General features: G+C 34.9%; 1 protein-coding gene across 1 annotated transcript; it reads left to right on the forward strand.

The window, feature by feature from the left end:
• The first annotated feature begins 1,805 nt into the window (after positions 1–1,805).
• LOC141391414 (uncharacterized) lies at positions 1,806–6,283 on the forward strand. The gene is made up of 2 exons (XM_073964314.1): positions 1,806–2,739; positions 6,240–6,283. Exons 1-2 carry the CDS (start codon positions 1,851–1,853, stop codon positions 6,281–6,283), a joined length of 933 nt encoding a protein of 310 aa, XP_073820415.1. The 5' UTR covers positions 1,806–1,850.
• Positions 6,284–25,712: the final 19,429 nt, after the last annotated feature.

Here is a 25,712-nt window from a genome sequence, read left to right on the forward strand (position 1 = left end):
TGGCCAATCATTCGACCATACATACTCGTACCCATGCTTCGTTGTGCATTATGTGATTTAATTATTTCTCAAAATAGGCCTGCTTTTCGAAAATCTTTGCATACACTTTTAGAATATTAATGGGAGTCAAGAAGTATTCTTGATGACAAACGAAAATTAATGTTAATAAACAGACTATTAATTAACATACATATAAGAAGAGAACTATCTAAGATTACCATATCCATCTTTGATATATCCTTTGAGTTACACAAGCATAACGTTCGCACATACAAGCAAACTGTTGGATGCATACAAATTTCATAATTACACAAAGCAATGGACAGTTGGGCTATTGAGAACTTGAAACTATTACGAAAGAAAACCCATATAATTAAACGAATGACCATCATGGCAGTATTGTTGTGAAATTTAAAATGAGGGTAACTGATTTCTTTCTGTAAATTAAGTAATAGGATCGGCATATCTTAACCACAAATTATTGCTGATTAAATAACAAGTAACAAAATATCAGTCGGCTTTACCTCAGATATACCCTCAGCCTGGTAAGTGAAAAAAAAAGGAAACCCAATAGTGTTTTTTCACCATAATTCTTTTACTTCTGACGTCACGAATTAATCATGGCGATTCTTTAAAATTCGCGAAACCAGTAGAAACTATGCCAATTATTTTTGGTAAGCAGACTTCTGGTTGGAAATGTCAAAATAAATCAAATCTTCAAAGTACCTAAAAATGGAAGTTACCATTGTTTGGAAGCTATATCAAAACGTAGGCAGATATGATCTATCTTCGAACTTAAACCAAGTTTGGCAAAATATTAGGTTGTACAAAGTATAGACCAAATCGATTACTCCGTGCGAGAGTTATCATGCGTTTCAGCCAACCAGAGTGACAGCATTCTTGGGGTCTAAAACTCTAATTTCAAGGTTTGTAGCTGTAGCTTTTTTAAAACTTTCGGGTCATTATCTTGGGAAGAATAGAATCACCAGAGAGAAAATTAGGCTCTTAAGCTATGAGCTCTAGTTATTTCTTGATGGTAAAACGTTTTGTTTTAAAATTTTAAGTTGTCTCAGGAAGAATAGACGTGCCCCGACAAAATGATACTGTCGAAAAATTATATCCCGAAAAAATTATATTGATCCTACACCACATTCAAATTTTGTATGTAAGCACTCGAAGCCATCCGTTTATCGTGTTGGCTAGTACGTGAAGTTCGGAAACCGATATAGTGGTTTCTGCCCCAAAAAATTTCAAACAATGGGTTGAATTTGTTTTATTTTATAATGATTAATTTTAAAAGCTTATGGGCCATTATTATATGTGTTCTTTTACTATCTGATGGATTTGAAAATGCAAAATAAACTAATTTGGAGACATTAAAAATATTATTTTTACATAGAAAGTTAAGCCCAAGAAGCTCCTCCTTGAAATACAATCATCACTTTCAACTATAAGTTAACCGGAACGCTATAAATATGTTCGGTAAATCCAAACTATAACAAAAGAAGACTTATAATAATGGGGGTATGACTTGTAATTTATTACATACATAACAACAACAACTATAAATAAACAAAGCTTGGAGTGAGTTCCGGGCGTAATTAAAAGACAATGTTATTTAATGTAGTATAGGCACTTACATAAATTCATTTCAACAAATTATTTTAACAAAGGAATCCATGAAATATAATTTATGAAGATTGAAAAAAATATAAAAAATAAATTTATTCTTTCATCAATTGTTCAGCAATAAGGTCGTATTTTATTAAAGGGATATTTTTGAAGATATCCAGCCTTACAAAAGCAGCGGTGGGATCGCAGGAATCTGAAGCTATTTTATTCAATCTTCAATGAGGAGAGGAAGAAGGATGCAGCCGACAATTCAAACCCGAGGCAGAAACCAAATAGGATCTCATGTTGCTGAAAATTCTGGTATAATTGAAGAAAATTCTGTGGGGGATACCAATGCGACAAGGCAAGAAATGGATGCAAGGATTCAAGCACTGGAAAGTTTGGTAAAATCATTAAGTGAAAGGCAACAAACTAGCAGCATAAATTCCAGCCCGCAATGTATCCCAGAATTTGAGCCAGGAATGATGAATTTGTCTGTCTCAACATGGATTCGGAAAATCGAACAAATTGGCGAACTACATGGTTGGAACAACAACTACAAAATTTACGTTATGCAAAGTCGATTAAAAGGATTAGCGAAGCATTGGTTCGAGAACTTAAATGATTACATGAAGACATGGGATGAATGGAAAGTCTTTTTGGTTCAATCATTTCCGGAACATCAGGATTTCGCAGAAATTCTTAAACGACTAGTTAACCGCAAAAAACTGCCGGATGAATCGATGGCAAGATACTATTATGATAAAAAGGTATTGATTGATGCATGCGAAATTACGGGGCGTGATGCTGTTTCTTGCATCATTGATGGACTACCGAATGGTAGCATTCAGATTGGAGCAAGAGCTGGAAATTTTCTTACATCCGAAGATCTCTTTGGTCATTATCTATCAACGTTCGCTGATGTGTGTGAACATCCAACAAAAATCAGAAAGATTGAAGGGCGCTCTATAACATTCTTTAGAGAAACAGGAAATCAAGAAAAGGATATTGCATGTTATAATTGCAAGAAGAAGGGTCATTATGCTAACCAATGCAAGGAACCAGCAAAGAGGTGTAGCAAATGTAAGCGATGGGGACATCAGGCCCATGAATGTTCAAAGGTGGCAGGTGAGTCATCTGAAATGAATAAAGTGATGAATGTCAAATCTAGCAACAATAACTCGTGCTATTTTATGAAATGTAGAGTTAGTGGTGTTATTTTTGATGCATTTATAGACACAGGAAGTTCAGTTATACTAATGAAACAGTCAAGCGCCAATAAGGTTAAAGAAAACTTTAACGCATGTTGTCTTCAGGTGAAAGGATATGGAGGGTCAGTCATATCTGTCATTCAAAAATTCTCTTCAGAATTAGAAGTAGATTTGGCTTCAGCAGTAGTTGATATTTATATTGTTCCTGATCATGTTCAGGACGTTGACATATTGATTGGCAGACCATTTATAAATCATCCGAAGATTTTGATGATTGTTACAAACAACATTATTCGAATCATGTCCAGGACACAAGATTTGTTTCCAGAATATGATTGTGATAAAAAAGAAAGAATATCTTTATTCGTAAAAGGAATGTTTACAATCCCAAAAAAATCATGCTAAGTTTATTGATGTGGAAACGGAATCCAATGAAGACGAAAGTTTCTACATTGATGATATGTATGTTAACAAACCGAATGAAGAGTATCGGGTTATGAGATGTATTTTAGGGAAGAAGGGATTTATATGTGTCAGTAATGAATCTAATAATGATATTACTTTTAAAGACGGTATGCGAATAGGTAGAGTATATCCTTGCAAACCGGAAATAACTGGTTGTTGCGAAAACATGTTAGTTGATTCACGGAAATTAGAACACTTTAGTATTTCAGACGTTATAGCTCAAACCCAGTGTTTGAATAAAGAACAAACAGATACTTTGGTAGGGCTTTTGAACAAATATAGGAGTTGTTTTGCTAATGACTTGTCCGAATTAGGGACCATAAAAGATGCGCAGATGAAAATAATATTAAAAGATGAGGTTTCAGTGTCGTATAAGCCATATCGGATGTCTTGGTCAGAGAGAGAAGTTGTTCGGAATTTGGTAGAAGAATTGATGCTGGTCTTATTCAGGACTCATCATCCTCGTACTCCAGCCCCATTCTTTTAGTTAAAAAGAAAGATGGGGGGTACAGAATGTGCATAGATTTCAGAGCTCTGAATAGGAAAACCGAGAAAGAGGTTTTTCCAATGCCGAGAATGGATGATGAAATTGATAGATTAAAAGGCAGCAAATATTTCACTAGTCTAGATTATGCAAGTGGATACTACCAAATCTCCATGGATAACGCCTCGTCTCATAAGACTGCATTTATAACACCCGATGGTCATTATGAATTTTTGAGAATGCCATTTGGTTTAGTAAATGCGCCAGCTGTATTTCAAAGATCTATAAATAAAGTTCTTGGAAATTTAAGGTTTACTATGGCAATGGTTTATATGGACGACATATTAATCCCATCTGATACTATTGAAAGTGGATTCGATAAACTTGAAACTGTGTTAAAGAGATTGACGGATAATGGAGTTACGCTTAAACTGAAAAAGTGCTTTTTCCTCCAAGATTCTATTCAATATTTAGGGTTTGAAATAAATTCGGAGGGTGTGAAACCAGGAAAGGAAAAAATAAAGGCTGTGCTAGAATTTCCCGTGCCAAAAAAATATACATGAGGTACGACAGTTCTTGGGGTTAGCAAGCTATTTTAGGAAATTTATGAATCAGTATGCTTTAATTGCAAGACCTATTCAAAATTTGTTAAAAAAGGATTCAAATTTTATATGGGGAGATGAACAACATAAAGCATTTGTAGAATTAAAAAGGCGCTTAACGGAACGTCCCGTATTAGCAATTTATGACAGAGAAGCATATACTGAATTGCACACAGATGCAAGTAAATGGGGAGTAGGTGCCATTTTACTTCAAAAGCAAGCAGATAATCTATTAAAACCCGTAGCATATTTTAGTCATTCAACATCAAAAGAGGAACAACAATACCATTCTTATGAATTGGAAACATTGGCGGTTGTTTATGCATTAAAACGCTTTAGGGTGTATTTATTAGGAATAGAATTTAAAGTTGTCACGGACTGTTCAGCTCTGAGAACAGCCTTCACCAAAAGAGATTTAATTCCAAGAATAGGAAGATGGTGGTTAACTTTACAAGAATATAATTTTGAGGTAGAATATCGCCCAGGTGTTCAAATGAATCATGTGGATGCTTTGAGTCGCAATTCAATAACAATCTGTGAAGAATCAACCGTTGAAAATTTTCGAATAGAGATTTCAGAAATGGATTGGGTGTTAGCAATGCAGCTTAGTGATGCTAGATGTGCATATTTAATTGAAGTTCTTAAAAATATCCCACAAAGTAAAGAAGAGAGGCGAATTCATGATGAATATGCTTTAAAGCAAGAACGGTTGTACAAAAGAACGGAAAAAGGATTGAAATGGGTTGTTCCAAAGACTTGCAGAAGGGAAATTTTATATAATCATCATGATAAGATAGGACACTTTTCTGTTGATAAAACTATCTCTGCTATATGTAATAAATATTGGTTTGCTAACATGAGACGTTATGTTAACCGATACATTGCATGTTGTTTGCCATGTTCTTACAACAAATTACCTTCGGGTAAGCAAGTTGGCGAGCTACATCCAATAGAAAAAGCTAAAGTTCCATTTGATGCAGTTCATATTGATCATATGGGGCCATTCACTCCAAGCAGAAGGATAAATATGTATCTTATTGTAATGGTAGATGGATTTTCAAAATATGTACAGTTAAGAGCGGTGCCGACAACTAAAGTGGAGCATGTCATAAAATTTTTAGAAGACTTTATTAAGATTTTTGGTGTACCGAGACGAATTGTTTGTGACAGAGCGAGCACTTTCACGTGTCATAAGTTTATAAACTTTGTTAATGATTGTGGAATGAAAGTTATCCATAATGCAACTGCAACGCCTCGAGCAAATGGTCAGGCAGAAAGGTATAACAGAACAATCCTATCTGCCATATGCGCATCCACCGAAGATGAAACACAATGGGACGAATGTATTAGTAATTTGCAGTGGGGAATTAATTCCACTATCAACAAATCGACTGGGAAAATTCCCAATGAACTTTTATTTGGTTTTCAACCAACAGGAAAAGATGGCGCTTACTTGAGTAATGAAGTTTCAGAAAATACCCTAACAAATGTTCTTCTTAGTCGAGATGAAGCCAAGAATTCAATAGACAAAATTCAGGAATACCAGAAACGAAGGTTTGATCAGAAGAGGAAAGAGGGTCTTACTTATAAGAAGGGTCAATTAGTACTTGTTAAAAGGTCAAGAGCAACCGAAGGAAGTCGAAAACTTCTTCCAAAATTTTGTGGACCCTTTCAGATAGTTAAATATTTGGGAAATGACAGATATGTTGTTAGAGATATGTCAGGATCTAAAAGATCTCGAAAGCCATACGAAGGTATCGTAGCGGCAGACAAAATTAAGTTATATGAATTATTTAATGCAGAAGCCGAAGATTAATATTATTTATTTAATATGAAATTCCGATAATAATAAACATTTATTTACAGATGCATCACGAGGACGTGTGCAAAGGAGCGTGGCCGAGTTATAGGCACTTACATAAATTCATTTCAACAAATTATTTTAACAAAGGAATCCATGAAATATAATTTATGAAGATTGAAAAAAATATAAAAAATAAATTTATTTTTTCATCAATTGTTCAGCAATAAGGTCGTATTTTATTAAAGGGATATTTTTGAAGATATCCAGCCTTACAGTAGTAAGGATCGGACTTTTCAGTCCATTTTCTTTTTGAATTTTTCGTATTGAAGCCATGTTCATTACCTTTCGTATGCTCATAATTTTGTAATCAATCCTTAAATTTGGAAAGGTATCAAATGAATGGTTAGGCCTTCCTCCTTTATATTAGGGGTTTTCTTCAAGGACAGAAAAGTGTCGGGCTTAATAAATGAAAACAATTTTGTATTCTTTTTTGAGACAAAGACATTTCTACCCACGTGTGATTTAGGTATTGTCATGTAAAGTAGACTCCCACAGCTTTTATTACTTACTTACTTTACTTAGCTGGTCCAATACAGAACATTTGTTCCATAAGCCGAACTAAGGGAAGATCTCCAATTCCCTCTGTAAAGTGCTTCGCTTTCTGTCATCTTTTCATCCACTTGTTTGCGCCATCTATTCTTTGGCCTGCCGATTCTGCGTGCACCGCCATGTGGCTCGAATTTATACGCCTTTTTAGCGAGTTCATCATCCCTCATTCTTATTATATGGCCTAGCCAACGCAATCGCTGCATCTCGATACGTTTAACTATATTGATGTCGTTGTATAGCAGATACAGCTCGTGGTTCATACGACGTCGATATTCACCGTCAACGCAGATTGGTCCGTAGATCTTTCGTAGAATTTTTCTCTCAAACACGCCAAGCACTGCCTTATCTGCTTACGCAAGTACCCAGGCTTCGGAACCACACATCAGCACGGTTAGTATCAGTGTTTTGTAAAGCGTTATTTTTGTTTGACGAGTTGTGGCTTTGTTTTTAAACTGCTTACTTAAACCAAAGTAGCATCTGATGGCCAATACAATTCTTCTTTTTATTTCACAACTGATGTCGTTTCTTGTGTTTACGGAGGTGTCGAGGTAGACGAAGTCTTTTACTACCTCAAAATTATAGGAACCAACTTCAACAATTGGTCCGATCTCAATGGACGCATTACGCGTCGACACCATCAACTTGGTCTTTGCGCCGTTTACCGCCAGACCCACTTTAGCAGATTCTCCTTCGACCTTCATAAAGGTATCGGTTACTTATTTTACTGATCGTCCCATGACGTCTATATCATCAGCATAAGCAAGTAACATGTGACTATTGGTGTAGATTGTGCCATTTCTTTTAACGTTTGCCTGTCGTATAAACTCTTCCAGCAGGATGTTGAAGAGATCACACGAAAGGCTGTCTCCTTGCCTGAAACCTCTTTTGGTACAAAACGGTACGGAGAGGTTCTTTCCTATTTTAACTGAAGATCTTGTGTCAGTTAGAGTCATTTTACAAAACCGAATGAGCTTTGCGGGGATACCAAATTCAGACATGGCTTGGAATACCTTTGAACGTAGCGGGCTGCTGAAGGCTGCTTTATAATCGACAAAAAGGTGGTAGGTGTCGATCTTCATATCTTGGGTCTTCTCCAGGATTTGCTGCAGGGTAAATATCTGGTCAATGATGGACTTGCCAGGTCTAAAGCCGCTTTGGTATGGTCCAATTATTTCGTTGACCATGGGCTTTAGTCTTTCGCATAATATCCCGTACACTATCTTGTAGGCGATAGGGAGGAGACTTATGCCCCTATAGTTGGATCATAAAGTCTTATATCCTCTCTTATGGACGGGACCCAGGATGGTCAGGTTCCAATCGTCGGGTACGCGTTCTTCCTGCCAGATGTAGCTAACACCTTATCAGCGTGTCTCCTCCGGTTTTAAACTGCTCGGTTGGTAGGCAATCAGCTCCCGCTGCCTTATTATTCTTCAGCCAGTTTATTGATGTCTTTATCTCATCTTGGCCACAGATCCAATCCCAGATCATGGTATTGAATGTATACCCAATACCATCATCTAGGATTGGATCTGTGGTATCTTCGTCGACTTCGCTACTATTGGATACCAACAGTTTGGAAAAATGCTCTTTCCATATCCTTAGCAAACTATCTGTATCAGTTACCAGATTACCTTGCTGTTCTCTACAGGAGGATGTGCCTGTACCAAAGCCATCAGTTTGATGCTTGACTCTTTAGTAGAATTTTCGGACTTCATTCTGGCTCCTGTACATCTCGATTTTTTCACACTCCCGCTTTTCCATCTCTCTCTTTTTCCTGCTGAAAATACGTTTCTAGTCTCTCCTTTTCTCCCTGTATCTCTCTCGTGCGCCACGCGTTTCTACGGATTGTAAAGTATATATGCCGCATTTTTCTCTTCGGTGGCAGCACGACACTCCTGACCATACCATGGATTCCTTGGTGGAGGCCTCTGGTATCCAAGTATGGATTTTGCGGCTGTTTGCATGGAGTGGGCAATGCTTTGCCATTGCGCTGACATGTTATCGGGATGAGGAGTGCTTTGATTAAGCAATTGGGCTAGTTGAGTGGAATATGCTGTGGCTATCTGTTGTGATTGCAGCTTACTGATGTCTAACTTTCGTGTTGTGTCTGTTCGTACTTTGTTTGCTACGTTTAAGCGGGTGCGTACCTTTGCTGCAACACGCTCGATGAATGTCTTCCATCTATCACAACATGGTCAATTTGATTTATTGTTTTCTGATCTGGAGATAGCCAGGTGCCCTTATGAATATCGAGATGCTTAAATCTGGTACTGCTAACTACAATGTTTCTTGCAGCTGCAAAGTCTATCAGCCTCATACCATTGTCAGATGTTTCACTGTGGACACTGAATTTATCATAGCTTATATATGCAACCAAATTCATATTAATATCATGATTCGTTACAAAGTTATAAGTATGCAGAGTTAATCAAAAGCAAATTAATTGGCCTCAAGAAAGCGTCATATATTGGCCGAATGTTTCTGTGCATTTGCTGAAGGCAAATAACTTTTTCATGATTAAATTTAAATACTTATAATTTCGAAACGTATAGAGATATTTAATTAAATAGTGTGCCATGTGAAAGGTATGGAAGTTGGCTTTCATATGAATAGCTCAAATAAAACATGGGCTGAAAAGTCCCGGTAAAATAACATGTTTTATTTAATAAGCCCAGAACTTTTCAGCCTATGACTATTTCATTTTCATTTAAAAGTAGATGTTCTCAGCTTTCACGTGCCATCTTTATTGAATCAATAGCCCAAGTAGTTACAAAACTGTAAGCAATTAAATTTAGGCATGACAAAAATATATGGCTCTATAGAAAGGCATAAACTTTCATAGGATACAATTTTTTATATATATAGCACGATTGGTTACAAATTTATATGCAATTTATTTCAATCATGAGACAAAAATTGGATCAAGAAAATACGACCGCAGAGCCACCTATGTTTCGTTGAAGGCAAATCAGTTTTTCATGATTAATTTTGAATGCTTATGATTTCGAGGTGTCATATGAACGCTATGGAATTAGTCTTTTTTATAAATAACTGAAATAGCTCATGGGCTGAATAGTTCCGGTCTTAAGAACACTGTTTCTTAAATAAGCCCGCAACTTTTCAGCCTACGGGTATATTATTAATGTTCACTTAAACTAGATCCTCTCAGCTTTCATATGCCAAATTTTCTATGTCAATATTAAAAAACATTAAAGTTAATCTTGATAAAAATATATTGCTCCACAGAAACATGTCAGCCAATAGATGGCGCTTTCTTGAAGTCAATTATTTTGCTCATGATTGACTTTGAATGCTTATAACTTTGTAACGAATTATGAAATTAATATAAATATGGTAGCATATGAAAGCTATGAGAGTGTACATTACACAAAAACACCTTAATGACACATAGGCTGAACAGTCATGATCTCTCAAAAGCAAACAAATTTATTTTCATTTATGAAATCTGGAACCTTTCATCCAACGGAGAAAACGACTAATTCATATAAAGGAGGAAGATCTCAGCTTTCATATAATACCATTTCTGTCGACGTAATATCTTTGGTTACAAACATAAAAGCATTTAAATTTAATCTTGAGAAAAAATTGGACTCAAGAAAACCCAACCGCAGCGCCCTCTATTGACGGACATTTTTCACTGATGGTAAATCAGTTTTTCATGATTAACTTTAAATAATGAACTTTTTATTTACTGTTTCAATTCTTTATTCATCCGATATTTTGATTACCATCGGTAATCACTCTTACCAAAAAGTTAATCTTTTCAGGTCAATTATCCACAACAACAATATTAACTTTAAATGTTTATATTTTCGTAACAACTATTGCTATTTAAGTACCAAAGGTGTCATGCGAAAGGTGAGGAACTTGTCTTTCGAATTACTGAAAAGTCTCGTCCTTAACAAAGTAAACGGGGTCACTATTGGAAAGTCCTGTACTTTTCAGCTAAGTCTATTTGATTTATTTTCTTTTAAAGTATATCTTCCCAGCTCTCATAATTCACCTTTTGCGTGTTAATAGCACAACTAGTTAAAAAATTGTATGTTTTTAAAGTTAAACACGAAAAATATAGTATGGCTCCATAGAAACATGTCGGTAAATTATTTTGCTCATTTTTGACTTCGAATTCTTATAACTTTACAACGAATTACGAAATTTTATGAATTTGGTGGTATATAAAAGCTAGGAGAGTGTAATTTACATTACTATACCTAAATCAGGTGAGGGCTGAAAATTTCTGGTCTCGAAAAAGCAAACAAAGTTGTTTTCTTTTAATATGCCTGTGACTTTTCAGACTAATTCGTGTAAAGGCGGAAAGGCTGGCATGTATACGATACCACTTTCGTCTACGTAGCATGTTCGGTTTTAAAATTATAAGCACTTAAATTGCATTTTGAGAAAAAAATTAACTCAAGAAAATACGGAAGCAACGCCATCTATTGGCCGACATGTTTCGGTGGAGCCATATGTTTTTATCATGCTTAACTTTAAATGCATACAGTTTTGTAACTTGTGCTATTGGTACAAAAAAGGTGGCAAGTAAAAGCTAAGAACATATACTTTAAATGGAAATGAAGCTAATACAGAAAATACTGAAAATACTGATAAGTTCCGGGCTTATTAAAGAAATCATGTCATTTGACCGGGACTTTTTAGCGCATGTTTTATTTGAGTTATTCATACTATATTCATACATACACCTTGTTTAATTAAATATCTCGAGATGTTTCGAGTTAATCGCGAAATATGCCCCTCAATAGATGAAATTGCGGTGGTATTTTCTTGAGGCCAACATTTTTGTCATGGTTGGATTTAAATACTCATAACTATGTACCCAATCGGACTTTTGAGACAAAAATGGTATCATGTGAAAGCTTAGACCTTCTTCATTAATATAAATTAGTCATTTTCTCCATGGGCTGCAAAGTTACGGGCTTAATAAATGACAACAGCTTTGTCTGCTTTGTTCAGACCCGGACTTTTCAGCCCACGTATGATTTACACTCTCATAGCTTTCATATGCCATCAAATTCGTATTATTATCATAATTAATCACAAAGTTATAAGCATTTAAAGACAATCATGAGCAAAATAATTGGTCTCAAAATAGCGCCATCTGTTGGCCGACATGTTTCTGTGAAGCCATATATTTTTATCATGCTCAACTTTAAATGCTTACAGTATAGTAACTAATTGGGCTATTGACATGGAAAATGTGGCACGTGAAAGCTGAGAAGATATACTTTAAGTGAAAATAAATAATATTCCCATAGGCTGAAAAGTTCCGGTCTTAACAACATTGTTTCTGAAATAAGCCCGCAACTTTTCAGCCTATGGGTATATTATTAATTTTGATTTAAAGTAGATCTTCTCAGCTTTCACATGCCACATTTTCCATGTCAATAGCCCAATTAGTTACTGTACTGTAAGCATTTAAAGTTGAGCATGATAAAAATATATGGCTTCACAGAAACATGTCGGCCAACAGATGGCGCTATTTTGCTCATGATTATCTTTAAATGCTTATAACTTTGTGATTAATTATGATAATAATACGAATTTGGTGGCATATGAAAGCTATGAGAGTGTACATTATACCACATTACCTAAATCATACGTGGACTGAAAAGTCCTGGTCTGATCAAAGCAGACAAAGTTGTTGTCATTTATTAAGCCCGGAACTTTTCAGCCCATGGTGAAAATGACTAATTTATATTACGGAAGAAGGTCTAGGCTTTCACATGATACCATTTTTGTCTCATAAGCACGATTGGGTACATAGTTATGAGTATTTAAATCCAACCATGACAAAAATGTTGGCCTCAAGAAAATACCATCGCAATGTCATCTATTGACGGGCATATTTCGCTGAAAGCAAATTAGTTTTTCGCGATTAACTTTAACTACTTCTAATTTCACAACGTCTCGAGATATTTAATGAAACAAGTTGTATGTCTGAATATAGTATGAATAACTTAAATAAAACATGGACTAAAAAGCCCGTTTAAGTAACATGATATCTTTAATAACCCCGGAACTTATCAGTTCAGTATTTTCTTCATTTCCATCTAAAGCAGATGTTCTCAGCTTTTACATGCCACTTTTTTTTATCAATAGCACAAGTTACAAAACTATAAGCATTTAAAGTTAAGCATGATAAAAACAAGTAAGAAAAGTCTCTAGTCGGACGGAGCCGACCATGGGATACTTCTTTCAATGGGATACTTCTTTTCAATGATTGTGAAAATTTTATTATCAAATATCAGAGATGTAATGTATAAAACTTATGACCAAAACCAAAAAGTTAGCATGACAAAGACATTTTTATAGCAGGAAAGGAAAATTTAGTTCACACAAACTAAAAGGTAATGAAACCCAATTATGTAGTACTACTACTTTCGTTGTTTAACCGCTACGTTATTGAAATTTTTACCAATTTCACACAAATGTTTCAGCCCATTTAACCCGCTTAGTATTATCTGATCTTCTCGTTGGTTTGTACGCTTCTTCTTCATCATAAACTCAAACTTTGTTTAAAATTTTGCGGGTTATTATTTTGACCTACAGAGCCGCAACAAAGTTGGTTAAAATTTTGTTTTTGGTCCATTTCATCCCCTGAACATTTCACGATCATCACCAAAAACTAATCATTTCTATTCTGGCCCGAACCTAACCTCCTTAAAAAATTCGTTACAATCGGTCCATAATTGCGGCCTTAAGCTTGTTTACAATTTTTAATGGACGGACACACATCGCTAAATCGCTTTATCTCGTCGAGATATGAATTTTGGCATACCAAATAAGGGGTCTAGGACGAATATTTCGTGGTGTTACATAACCTTTTGGAGAGACAATATGTAGCATGGGATAAAAATGTGGTTCTCTACACAAAACCATTATATATTAGGCAGTAGGCCCGTTATCTAGCAAACACTTTATTGCAATTTACATCAGAGGAGAGGTCAGTAGTTATTTTGCATATGTAGGCTACTTTGCGAAATATATATGTCCTCAAGGAATTAAAATATCGGCCAAAAATATTTTTTTTTACATTTTTCATACAAAAGTAATGGTCCATTTCACCCGCTAAAGAATATCAGATCATCATTAAAAATTGTAGGCATCTTTTTCGACCTATACACTTACCCGGGGCAAAATTTCGTGACTATTGATGTATAATGATATTACTATAAAGTGATATTACTATAAAGTCAAAACTAAGATATCTGAAAACATATGTATGGTCTGTTTTGCTATATGGAGTCGAAATGTGGACCCTGAAGGCAATTGACATGAAAAAACTTGAAGCTTTCGAGATGTGGACTTACAGGCGAATTCTCAAAATACCATGGACCAAGTTTGTAACGAACAATGAAGTACTGCGAAGAATACACCAAGAAAAAGAGCTTATACGTACAATAAAGAAACGAAAAACAGCATATCTTGGACACATCATGCGAAACAGCAAATACAAACTACTCCAAAACATCATCCGATGCAGAATAGAAGGCAGACAGTCCAGGGGAAGAAAAGAGAAGTCTTGGATTAACAATATTCAGGAATGGACCGGCATAAATGATGCCTCAACTCTACTCAGCAGGTGCAGAAATCGACAATCTTTTGCTGAAATAATAAACAACTTATAAATACATATAATCACTTAATATAATGTAATATATTTTATGTAATTGCACTGATCGCCATAAATTCGTAAAACGAATAGGCAAATAAAGAAGAAGAAGATGTATAATTGCGACTTCTAGCGAGTTTATTTTTACACTACAAACAAATAACGGAATATATTAGGCTGTAACTCTGTTATCTGATCATCCACACCAACATAATTGGCATCAATTGAAAGGTCAAGCGTTCCACTTTCAAGTATATCTCACTTGTCCGGAATGTCACTTCCAGGAATTAAGATATAAGCTGTATATTAAAAATTTTCACAATTTTCACACAAAAGTTTTGGTCCATTATATTAAATAAATATTATCCGATCGCCATCTCAAATTGCAAGCTTCTCCTTTGTGATATACTCTTACCTTATTTAAAATTACGCGTTGATCGGACTATTATTGAGACCTACAGAGCCGCTAGAAAATTGGATAAATATTATGTTTTTGGTCCATTTCACCCGCTAAATATTTCACGATCATCACCAATAAAAATAGGGATCTATTCTGATCTGAATCCGACCTCCATACAAAATTTCGTGACGATCGGTTCATAATTGCGGCCTGGAGCGTGTTTACAATTTATAATGGACAGACGGACGGACGGACACACATCTCAAAATCGCTTTATCTCGTCGAGATATGAAGATTGGTATACCACATTGGGGGTCTCCGACGAATATTTCGCGGTGTTACATGAATTTTTACAAACAAACTTATAATACCCCTTTCCACATTGTGGTGTAGGATATAATAAATGGCTCCACCGAAACATGTGGGCCAATAGATGGCGTTGCTGCCATATTTTCTTGAGGTAATTTTTTTCTCAAAATTCAATTTAAGTGCTTATAATTTTGAAACCGATCATGCTATGTAGACGAAAGTGGTATCGTATATAGGCCAGCTTTCTGCCTTTACACGAATTAGTCTGAAAAGTCCTAGGCCTAATAAATGAAAACAACTTTGTTTGCTTTTTTAAGACCAGGAATTTTCAGCCCTCACCTGATTTAGGTATAGTGATGTAAACTACACTCCCCTAGCTTTTATATACCACCAAACTCATATTAATATTGTAATTCGTTACAAAGTTATAAAAATTCGAAATCAGTAATGAACAAAATAATTTACCTCAAGACATGTTTCTCTGGAGCCATACTGCGTGTTTAACTTTAGATACATACAATTTTGTACCTAGTTGTGCTATTTACAGTGAGCGTCAAAATAAAGTTTAGACCTCTCAACTTTTTTTTGATTGCATTATTACACCGACATAGAGATGTTATACGTATAACCTATAAATGTAACTTTTTAAGCATTTAGTGGTGAATTAAAATCCAGAAAATATTAGGTCATTCCAACGTTTCATTAGGGAATAAATGAAGTTTACCAAAATAACCCAAAATTTGGCGCGTCAAAATAAAGTTTACACTTTTGCCAAATGCAAGATTTTTTTTTATTTCTTTATCAAAATGAAGGGATATGATGGCTTTTGAACTTATTTTCATAATATTGGTACCCACAAATATTAAATCATCCAGTGTTTTGGTGAAATCCGGTGATATATCCCGCATTCGGCACGAGGAACCGCTTTCGTGTAATTTTGGCATAAAATGAGCCTTTATTTAACAGCCCATGAGCTATTTCATTTATTTATATAAAAACCAAGTTCCATAACGTTTATATGAAACCTTTGTTACTCTAATAGTCCAAACAGTTTCGAAATTATAAGCATTCAAAATTAATCATGAAAAACTGATTTGCCTTCAGCGAAACATGCCTGTTAATAGATCGCATTACGGTCGTATTTTATTGCGACCAACTTTTTTGTCATGGTTGGATTTAAATACTCATAACTTTGTACCCAATCGTGCTTTTGAGACTTTTGAGAATAATATCATGTGAAAGCTTAGACCTTCATCAGTAATATAAATTAGTCAGGGTTTCAAATGCTAACGCCATATTAGCAAAAGCACAGAACATTTGCAGCTTTTTCTGCTAAAATTTCTTCGAAATATGTTTAGCAACAATGAACAACGGCAACATGTAGCAACAAATTTCACAAAAGTATTGCTAGCGATTCTGATGCTATTTGATATTGTCGCTTTAATAAAATAGCATCGGGCACGCATACTCATATTTTGCAGCACACATGATCAACACATATCAGAAAAGAGAATAAGCAACAAAGTTTCAACGGCTTAGCCACGTTTTCAGCAAACAATTGTTTTTGAGATCAGGGTTACCAGTGTAATGCATTAAAAATCACGTTATGATTAATTCCACTTTTTCGTTCAAAGGACATGTGAATTTTTGGTGAAGCCGTTCAAAATATATTTTTTTTATTTTTAAACAATAATAATTAGTATTCTTTAGGTTCTACCATATGATGGGAGCATTTTGACATTAAATGTCATCTTTTTTATTACTGCGTTGGCAACTCGAATCACAGAAAACACCCTCCGAGGCTAAATATGTAGCGTGGTTGTCAATTATGCCTAACGCAAAAAAGATTAGGCGTAAAAAACGAAATAAGCAAAAATGTACAAAAATAAATATGCGTTCGGTTGCTTATTTAGCCGTGTGTGTCAATATTGTGTAGCAGTTGAAGTGTACAGCTAATGCTAATGTTTTTAGATGCTGGCTTTTAAACCCTGAAATTAGTAATTTTCTCCGTGTGCTGAAAAGTTCCAGGCTTAATATATGACAACATCTTTGTTTGCTTTGATGAGACCAGGACTTTTCAGCCCACGTATGATTTAGATAATGTGGTATAAGTACAATCTCATAGCTTTCATATGCCACCAAATTCGTATTATTATCATAATTAATCACAAAGTTATAAGCATACAAAGGCAATCATGACAAAATAATTGGCCTCAGGATAGCGCCATCTATTGGCCGACATGTTTCTGTGAAGCCATATATTTTTATCATGCTCAACTTTAAATGCTTACAGTATAGTAACTAATTGGGATATCTACATGGAAAATGTGGCATATGAAAGCTGAGAAGATCTACTTTAAGTGAAAATTAATAATATGCCCATAGGCTGAAAAGTTCCGGTCTTAAGAACATTGTTTCTGAAATAAGCCCGGAACTTTTCAGCCTATGGGCATATTATTAATTTTCACTTAAAGTAGATCTTCTCAGCTTTCATATGCTACATTTTCCATGTCAATAGGCCAATTAATTACTATACTGTAAGCATTTAAAGTTTAGCATGATAAAAATATATGGCTTCACAGAAACATGTCGGCCAATAGATGGCGCTTTCCTGAGGCCAATTATTTTGTCATGATTGCCTTTGTATGCTTATAACTTTGTGATTAATTATGATAATAATACGAATTTGGTGGCATATGAAAGCTATGAGAGTGTACTTTATACCACATTACTTAAATCATACGTGGGCTGAAAAGTCCAGGTCTCATCAAAGCAGACAAAGCTGTTGTCATATATTAAGCCAGGAACTTTTCAGCCCGTGGAGAAAATGACTAATTTATATTACGAAAGAAGTTCTAAGCTTTCACATGATACCAGTTTTGTCCTAACAGCACGACTGGGTACATAGTTACGAGTATTTAAATCCAACTATGACAAAAATGTTGGCCTCAAGAAAATACCACCGCAATGTCATCTATTGACGGGCATATTTCGCTGAAAGCTAATTAGTTTTTCGCGATTAACTTTAACTACTTATAGTTTCGCAACGTCTCGAGATATTTAATTAAACAAGGTGTATGTATGAATATAGCATGAATAACTTAAATAAAACATGCGCTAAAAAGCCCGCTTAAATTACATGATTTCTTTAATAAGCCCGGAACTTATCAGTTCAGTATTTTCTTCATTTCCATCTAAAGTAGATGTTCTCAGCTTTTACATGCCACTTTTTTGTATCAATAGCACAAGTTACAAAACTGTAAGCATTTAAAGTTAAGCATGATAAAAATAAATGGCTCCACCGAACATGTGGGTCAATAGATGGCGTTGCTGCCATATTTTCTTGAGGTAATTTTTTTTCTCAAAATTCAATTTAAGTGCTTATAATTTTGAAACCGATCATGCTATGTAGACGAAAGTGGTATCGTATATAGGCCAGCCTTTCTGCCTTTACACGAATTAGTCTGAAAAGTCCTAGGCCTAATAAATGAAAACAAATTTGTTTGCTTTTTTAAGACCAGGAATTTTCAGCCCTCACCTGATTTAGGTATAGTGATGTAAACTACACTCCCCTAGCTTTTATATACCACCAAACTCATATTAATATTGTAATTCGTTACAAAGTTATAAAAATTCGAAATCAGTAATGAACAAAATAATTTACCTCAAGACATGTTTCTCTGGAGCCATACTGCGTGTTTAACTTTAGATACATACAATTTTGTATCTAGTTGTGCTATTTACAGTGAGCGTCAAAATAAAGTTTACACCTCTCAACATTTGTTTGATTGCATTATTACACCGACATAGAGATGTTATACGTATAACCAATAAATGTAATTTTTTAAGCACTTAGTGGTGAATTAAAATCCGGAAAATATTAGGTCATTCCAACGTTTCATTAGGGAAAAAATAAAGTTTACTAAAATAACCCAAAATTTGGCGCGTCAAAATAAAGTTTACACTTTTGCCAAATGCAAGAATTTGTTTATTTCTTTATCAAAATGAAGGATATGTTGGCTTTTGAACTTTTTTTCATAATATTGGTACCCACAAATATTAAATCATCCAGTGTTTTGGTGAAATCCGGTGATATATCCCGCATTCGGTCCGTGGAACCGCTTTCGTGTAATGTTGGCATAAAATGAGCCTCTATTTAACAGCCCATGAGCTATTTCATTTATTTATATGAAATCCAAGTTCCATAACGTTTATATGAAACCTTTGTTACTCTAATAGTCCAAACAGTTTCGAAATTATAAGCATTCAAAATTAATCATGAAAAACTGATTTGTCTTCAGCGAAACATGCCTGTTAATAGATGGCATTACGGTCGTATTTTATTGAGACCAACTTTTTTGTCATGGTTGGATTTAAATACTCATAATTTTGTACCCAATCTTGCTTTTGAGACAAAAATGGTATCAAGTGAAAGCTTAGACCTTCTTCCGCAATATAAATTAGTCGTTTTCTCCATCGACTGAAAAGTTCCTGGCTTAATAAATGACAACAACTTTGTTTGCTTTGTTGAGATCAGGACTTTTCAGCCCACATATGATTTATGTAATGTGGTATAAAGTACACTCTCATAGCTTTCATATGCAACCAAATTCGCATTGATATCTTAATTAATTACAAAGTTATAAGCATTCAAAGGCAATCATGAGCAAAATAATTGGCCTCAATATAGTGCCATCTATTGGCCGACATGTTTCAGTGAAGCCATATATTTTTATCATGCTTAACTTTAAATGCTTACAGTATAGTAATTAATTGGGCTATAGAGATGGAAAATGTGGCATATGAAAGCTGAGAAAGTGAAAATTTATAATATGCCCATAGGCTGAAAAGTTCCGAGCTTATTTCAGAAACAATGTTGTTAAGACCGGAACTTTTCAGCCCATGAGCTATTTCAGTTATTTATGTGAAAGCCAAGTTCCATAGCGTTCATATGACATCTTTGTTATTTAAATAGCCCGAGTAGTTTCGAAATTATAAGCATTTAATGTTAATCATGAAATACTGATTTGCCTTCAGCGAAACATGCCTGTCAATAGATGGCATTGCGGTTGTATGTTCTTGAGATCAACTTTTTTGTCATGGTTGGATTTAAATGCTCATAACTTTGTACCCAATCGAGCTTTTGAGACAAAATTGGTATCATGTGAAAGCTTAGACCTTCTTCCATAATATAAATTAGTGGTTTTCTCCATGGCCTCAAAAATTGCGGGCTAAATAAATGACAACAACTTTGTTTGCTTTGATGAGACCAGGACTTTTCAGCCCACGTATGATTTAGGTAATGTGGTATAAAGTACACTCTCATAGCTTTCATATGCCACCAAATTCGTATTATTATCGTAATTAATCACAGAGTTATAAGCATTCAAAGCAATCATGAGCAAAATAATTGGCCTCAAAATAGCGCCATCTATTGACCGACATGTTTCTGTGAAGCCATATATTTTTATCATGCTAAACTTTAAATGCTTACAATATAGTAACTAATTGGGCTATCGACATGGAAAATGTGGCATATGAAAGCTGAAAAGATCTACTTTAAGTGAAAATTAATAATATGCCCATAGGCTGAAAAGTTCCGGGCGTATTTCAGAAACAATGTTGTTAAGGCCGGAACTATTCAGCCCATGAGCTATTTCAGTTATTTGTATGAAAGCCAAGTTCCATAGCGTTCATATGACACCCTTGTTTTTCAAATAGCACGAGTAGTTTCGAAATTCTAAGCATTCAAAATTAATCATGAAAAACTGATTTACCTCCAGAGATACATGTCTGTCAATAAAAACCGCTGCGGTTAAATTTTCTTGAGGCCAATTTTTTCTCAGGATTGAATTAAAATGTTTATAAGTTTGTAACCAATAATGCTAGGTCGGTATAATGGTATCATATGAAAGCTTAGATCTTCTTCCTTAATACAAATTAGTCGTTTTCCCCATAGGCTGAAAAGTTCCAGACTTCTTAAATGAAACAACTTTGTTTGTTTTTTAGAGATCATGACTTTTCAGCCTATCTGCCATTAAAGTATTTTTAGTAACGTACACTCTCATAGCTTTCATATGCTACAAAATTCATATTAATTTCATGATTCGTTACAAAGTTATAAGCATTAAAATCAATCATGAGCAAAATATTTGTCATCAAGAAAGCGCCATCTATTGGCCGAATCGTTTTTGTGGAGCCATACATTTTTCTCTTGAGTAACTTCAAATGCTTACAATTTTCTAACTAATTGTGCTATTTACACGAAAAAGGTGTCATATGAAAGCTTAAAACATCTATTTTAAATGAAAATTAATACCCATAGGCTGAATATTTCCAGGCTTATTAAATAAATGACATTATTTAACTTTGCTGGACTAGGATGCAGGTTTACTTAAACTTTCCTAAGCATTGTTCTTCCAGTGGTTTCGTCAATAAATATACATATAATATTTCGGTATTATTAATTATTATTTTATTATTATTTTTTATTACATAAAAACAATAACTGAATAAATCAATTTCTTTACTAATAAATAACTAATATTTTTTAGATAAACTGCACACCGTGAAGCCTTTAACATCAACCATACAGCAATATTTCCATTAAACTGTAGAATTTGGAATCATATGGGAAGATGTAACATACATAAGTTATTTATTACATGGATTTGGTCCCAATCTGTGCACCATTACATTATCTGCAAAGAAGGGAATAAGAATAAAAATTTAACAAAATCATATATCATTTATTTTTCATATAAAGATCACTGTAACCATTTAAACTTAGGTATTCTAATAATACAATACATAAAATACATAATTATGTTTTAATTTATACTTTTAAATTAGTTCATCCTTTATAACAAAGCCCATAAAAACAAAAAAAAATACTTTTATTTTCTGTCAGTTATCTAGTTATTTTTTAAAAAGGTAAGTAATTGCTATACCATGTCAAATTACAGCTAATTTGGTTAAAAATTTTAGCTAAAACGCTAAAAATACCGAAAATCGGGAGTTACCGTTATTTGGGAGCTATACCAAGACTGGGCCTATGTTGACGATTTTTAGTGAAGAAATTTCGCGACCACTGTGAACCTCAAATGTCAAATTACAGCTAGTTTGGTTAAAAATCTTTATAACTAAACATCAAATGTCGTTCGTTGGTAATTGCATCAGTTGAGAAAGGCTGGACCAATTTGGATAATTCTCTTTTTGAAATATTCCTCATAACCCAACTGTGCTTTTTATGCATAGAAAGATGTCCACGCCCGCCGTATAATTAAAATAAATTTGTAAAATTACATTTGTCGTTCCGTTTGCAACACATCGAAATATTCATCGGAGGCCCCATAAAGTATATTTATTCTTGATCAGAGTAAAGTTCTAAGTCGATATAACCATGTCCGTCTGTCTGTCAGTCCGTCTGTTGAAATCAAGATTCGGCTCGAAATTTTTAAGATAGATCTTTGTAATTTTGTATAGAAGTTTCTATTACTCCTAGGACGTTTTGTATTGCAAATGAGCTATATCGGTCCACGTTTTGATATAGCCCCCATAGAACGGTACCACCGATTTTCGGTATTTTAAAGGTTTAAGCCTCATGATCACACCGAAATAGCTGAAATTTGGTACTTAGTCTTCGTTGGTGGTATAAAATTTTACCCCAGCATTTTGCCGGTATAGGTCCACGCATTCATATAGCCCCCATAGAACGGTGCCTCCCGATTTTCGGTATTTTGAAGGTTGTGGCCTCAATATTACTCCGAAATGGCTGAAATTTGGTTTTATGTCTTCGTTGGGGGTGCAAAACTTTCCACCTGAAATTTGTAGGTATAGGTATACATACGCCTTCATATTGCCCTCATAGAACTGTACCTCCCGATTTTCGGTATTTAAAAGGTTATGGCCACAATAATCCATCGAAATGGCTGAAATTTCGTTCTAGTCTTCGTTTGTGGTATAAAACTTCCCCCCGAAATTTGTGCGTACAGGTCCACGCTTCATATAGCGCCCATAGAAAGGTACCACCCGAACTTCGGTATTTATACCCTACACCACTATGTGGTAAGGGGTATTATGTGTTAGTGCAATTGTATGTGACATACAAAAGGAAGCGAGATAGACCCATAGTTCCTTCTAGGGGTATACATAGAATCACTTTCTGAGTCGATTTATGCATGTCCGTCCGTCCGTCCGTCCGTTCGCAACATACAGGTTGCATTTGTTGACCGATTTCGCTGAAAATTGGGGAATACCATTTTTTTAGCCGTCGGAAGATCAAGTTCGAAGATGGGTTATATCGGTGCACGTTTTGGTATAGCCCCCATATAACGGTACCCCCCGATTGACGGTATTTTGACGTTTTTAACTACATTTTAAGACCGATGTAGCTATAATTTGACATTTAGGGTTCTTATGTGTCAATAAACTTATATAACAAAAGTTGTGGACATAGGTCCACGTTTTGGTATAGCCCCCATGTAACGGTACCCCCCGATTTACGGTATTTTGACGCTTTTAGCTACATTTTCAGACCGATGTAGCTATAATTTGACATTTAGGGTTCTTATGTGTCAATAAACTTATATAACAAAAGTTGTGGACATAGGTCCACGTTTTGGTATAGCCCCCATGTAACGGTACCCCCCGATTTACGGTATTTTGCCGTTTTTAGCTACATTTTCAGACCGATTTAGCTATAATTTGACATTTAGGGTTCTTAAGTGTCAATTAACTTATATTACAATAGTAGTGGACATAGGTCCACGTTTTGGTATAGCCCCCATATAACGGTACCCCCCGATTTACGGTATTTTGACGTATTTAGCTACATTTTCTGACCGATTTAGCTCTAATTTGACACTTAGGGCTCTCAAGCGTCACTAAACTTATATAACAAAACTTGTGGACATAGGTCCACGTTTTGGTACAGCCCCCATATAACTGTACCCCCTGATTTACGGTATTTTGACGTTTTTAGCAACATTTTCAGACCGATTTATCTATAATGTGACATTTAGGGTTATTAAGTGTCAGTAAACTTATATAACAAAAGTTGTGGACATAGGTCCACGTTTTGGTATAGCCCCCATATAACAGTACCCCCGATTGACGGTATTTTGACGGTTTTAGCTACATTTTCAGACCGATGTAGCTATAATTTGACATTTAGGGTTCCTAAGTGTCAGTAAACTTATATAACAAAAGTTGTGGACATAGGTCCACATTTTGGTATAGCCCCCATATAACGGTACCCCCGATTTACGGTATTTTGACGTTTTTAGCTACATTTTCAGATAGTTAGATATAGGCACCATAAAACAGGGCCTACTGAATGAAACATTTCATGTACATTATCTAACATTTTAACGTACCCACTTTAAGTTGGGGACAGCAATGAAAACTAATTATTCCATTTTAGTTCAGAATATTTTATGGTGGAGGGTATGAAAAGTTCGGCCCGGCCGAACTTAATGTTTTTTTACTTGTTTTAATGATAGCCACATTGTTTTACATAAATTGCTATTTGGTATTTATTCTTCTTCATAAACGAAAGGAAACTAATTGTTCAGTTTTACTTCAATATAACTCGTGGTGGAGGTTATAAAATGTTCGGCCGGGCCGTTCTTACTTGTTTAAACATGCTATATTTATAAGCATTACGAATGTGCCGATTTGGAAATTAATTCGCGAGGCAATTGTGATTGTATCATCCGCCATACGTACTTATTTGGGACCCAAAGTCTTGACAAGGCCCACATTTTAACTACTGCACTGATTTTTCTGATATTTTCAGGGAATGCTCAGGGATGGCCCGCGGTAAAAATAGGCTGCATTTTTTGTTTGTTATTTAAAAACTCTACATGTGTAGTAATAACGAATGTATGAGTTTCACGAATTAATCTAGAATCTAGTTACATCTTTGGGGCCCAAAGAACCGACCACGCCTACTTTTTTAAATATGTTACATCTCCAAAACTAATTAACCCATTTCCATGAAATTTGCAGCAATTTCTCAAAGTAATGTAAACTTTATGAATTTCAGAGGAGGTTGGGCACCTTCCCACGCCTTTCTTTTAAAACGCTATATACAGTATATGCCAAACTTATGATTACATCGGTTTCAGCATTAATTTTGGGAGGCAATGGGATTGTGTCTCCGACATATTTGGTACATACATGGAACCAAAATACCGGACAAAATATGTTATATGTATCTAAAATACTGATGAGACCGCCCACTATTTTCAATACATTATTTTTTCAAAACTACTAAAACTAGTTTCATTAAATTTTCAGAAAATGCTCAAGAATGTCCTGTGGTCCAAAATAAATATATATATATATATATATATATATATATATATATTTGCTGATGAATTTATCTCGAAACCTTGCGAACCGATTTTCATAAAATGTTGTGGAATGTATCGTGGTACATGTTGGCATGAATTTCGAAGGTGGCAGTGTGCCTCCCCTATTAAGAAAAACGATATAATTACAAATTTCCCTAAATGGTGAAGCTCAACGGTTTATCAGCCATGAAAAACTAAAACATATAAG

The sequence above is a fragment of the Musca autumnalis genome, unplaced genomic scaffold (assembly GCF_047663935.1).
Source record: "Musca autumnalis isolate F117 unplaced genomic scaffold, ASM4766393v1 scaffold_1, whole genome shotgun sequence".
In the NCBI taxonomy this organism is placed as follows: Eukaryota; Metazoa; Arthropoda; class Insecta; order Diptera; family Muscidae; genus Musca; species Musca autumnalis.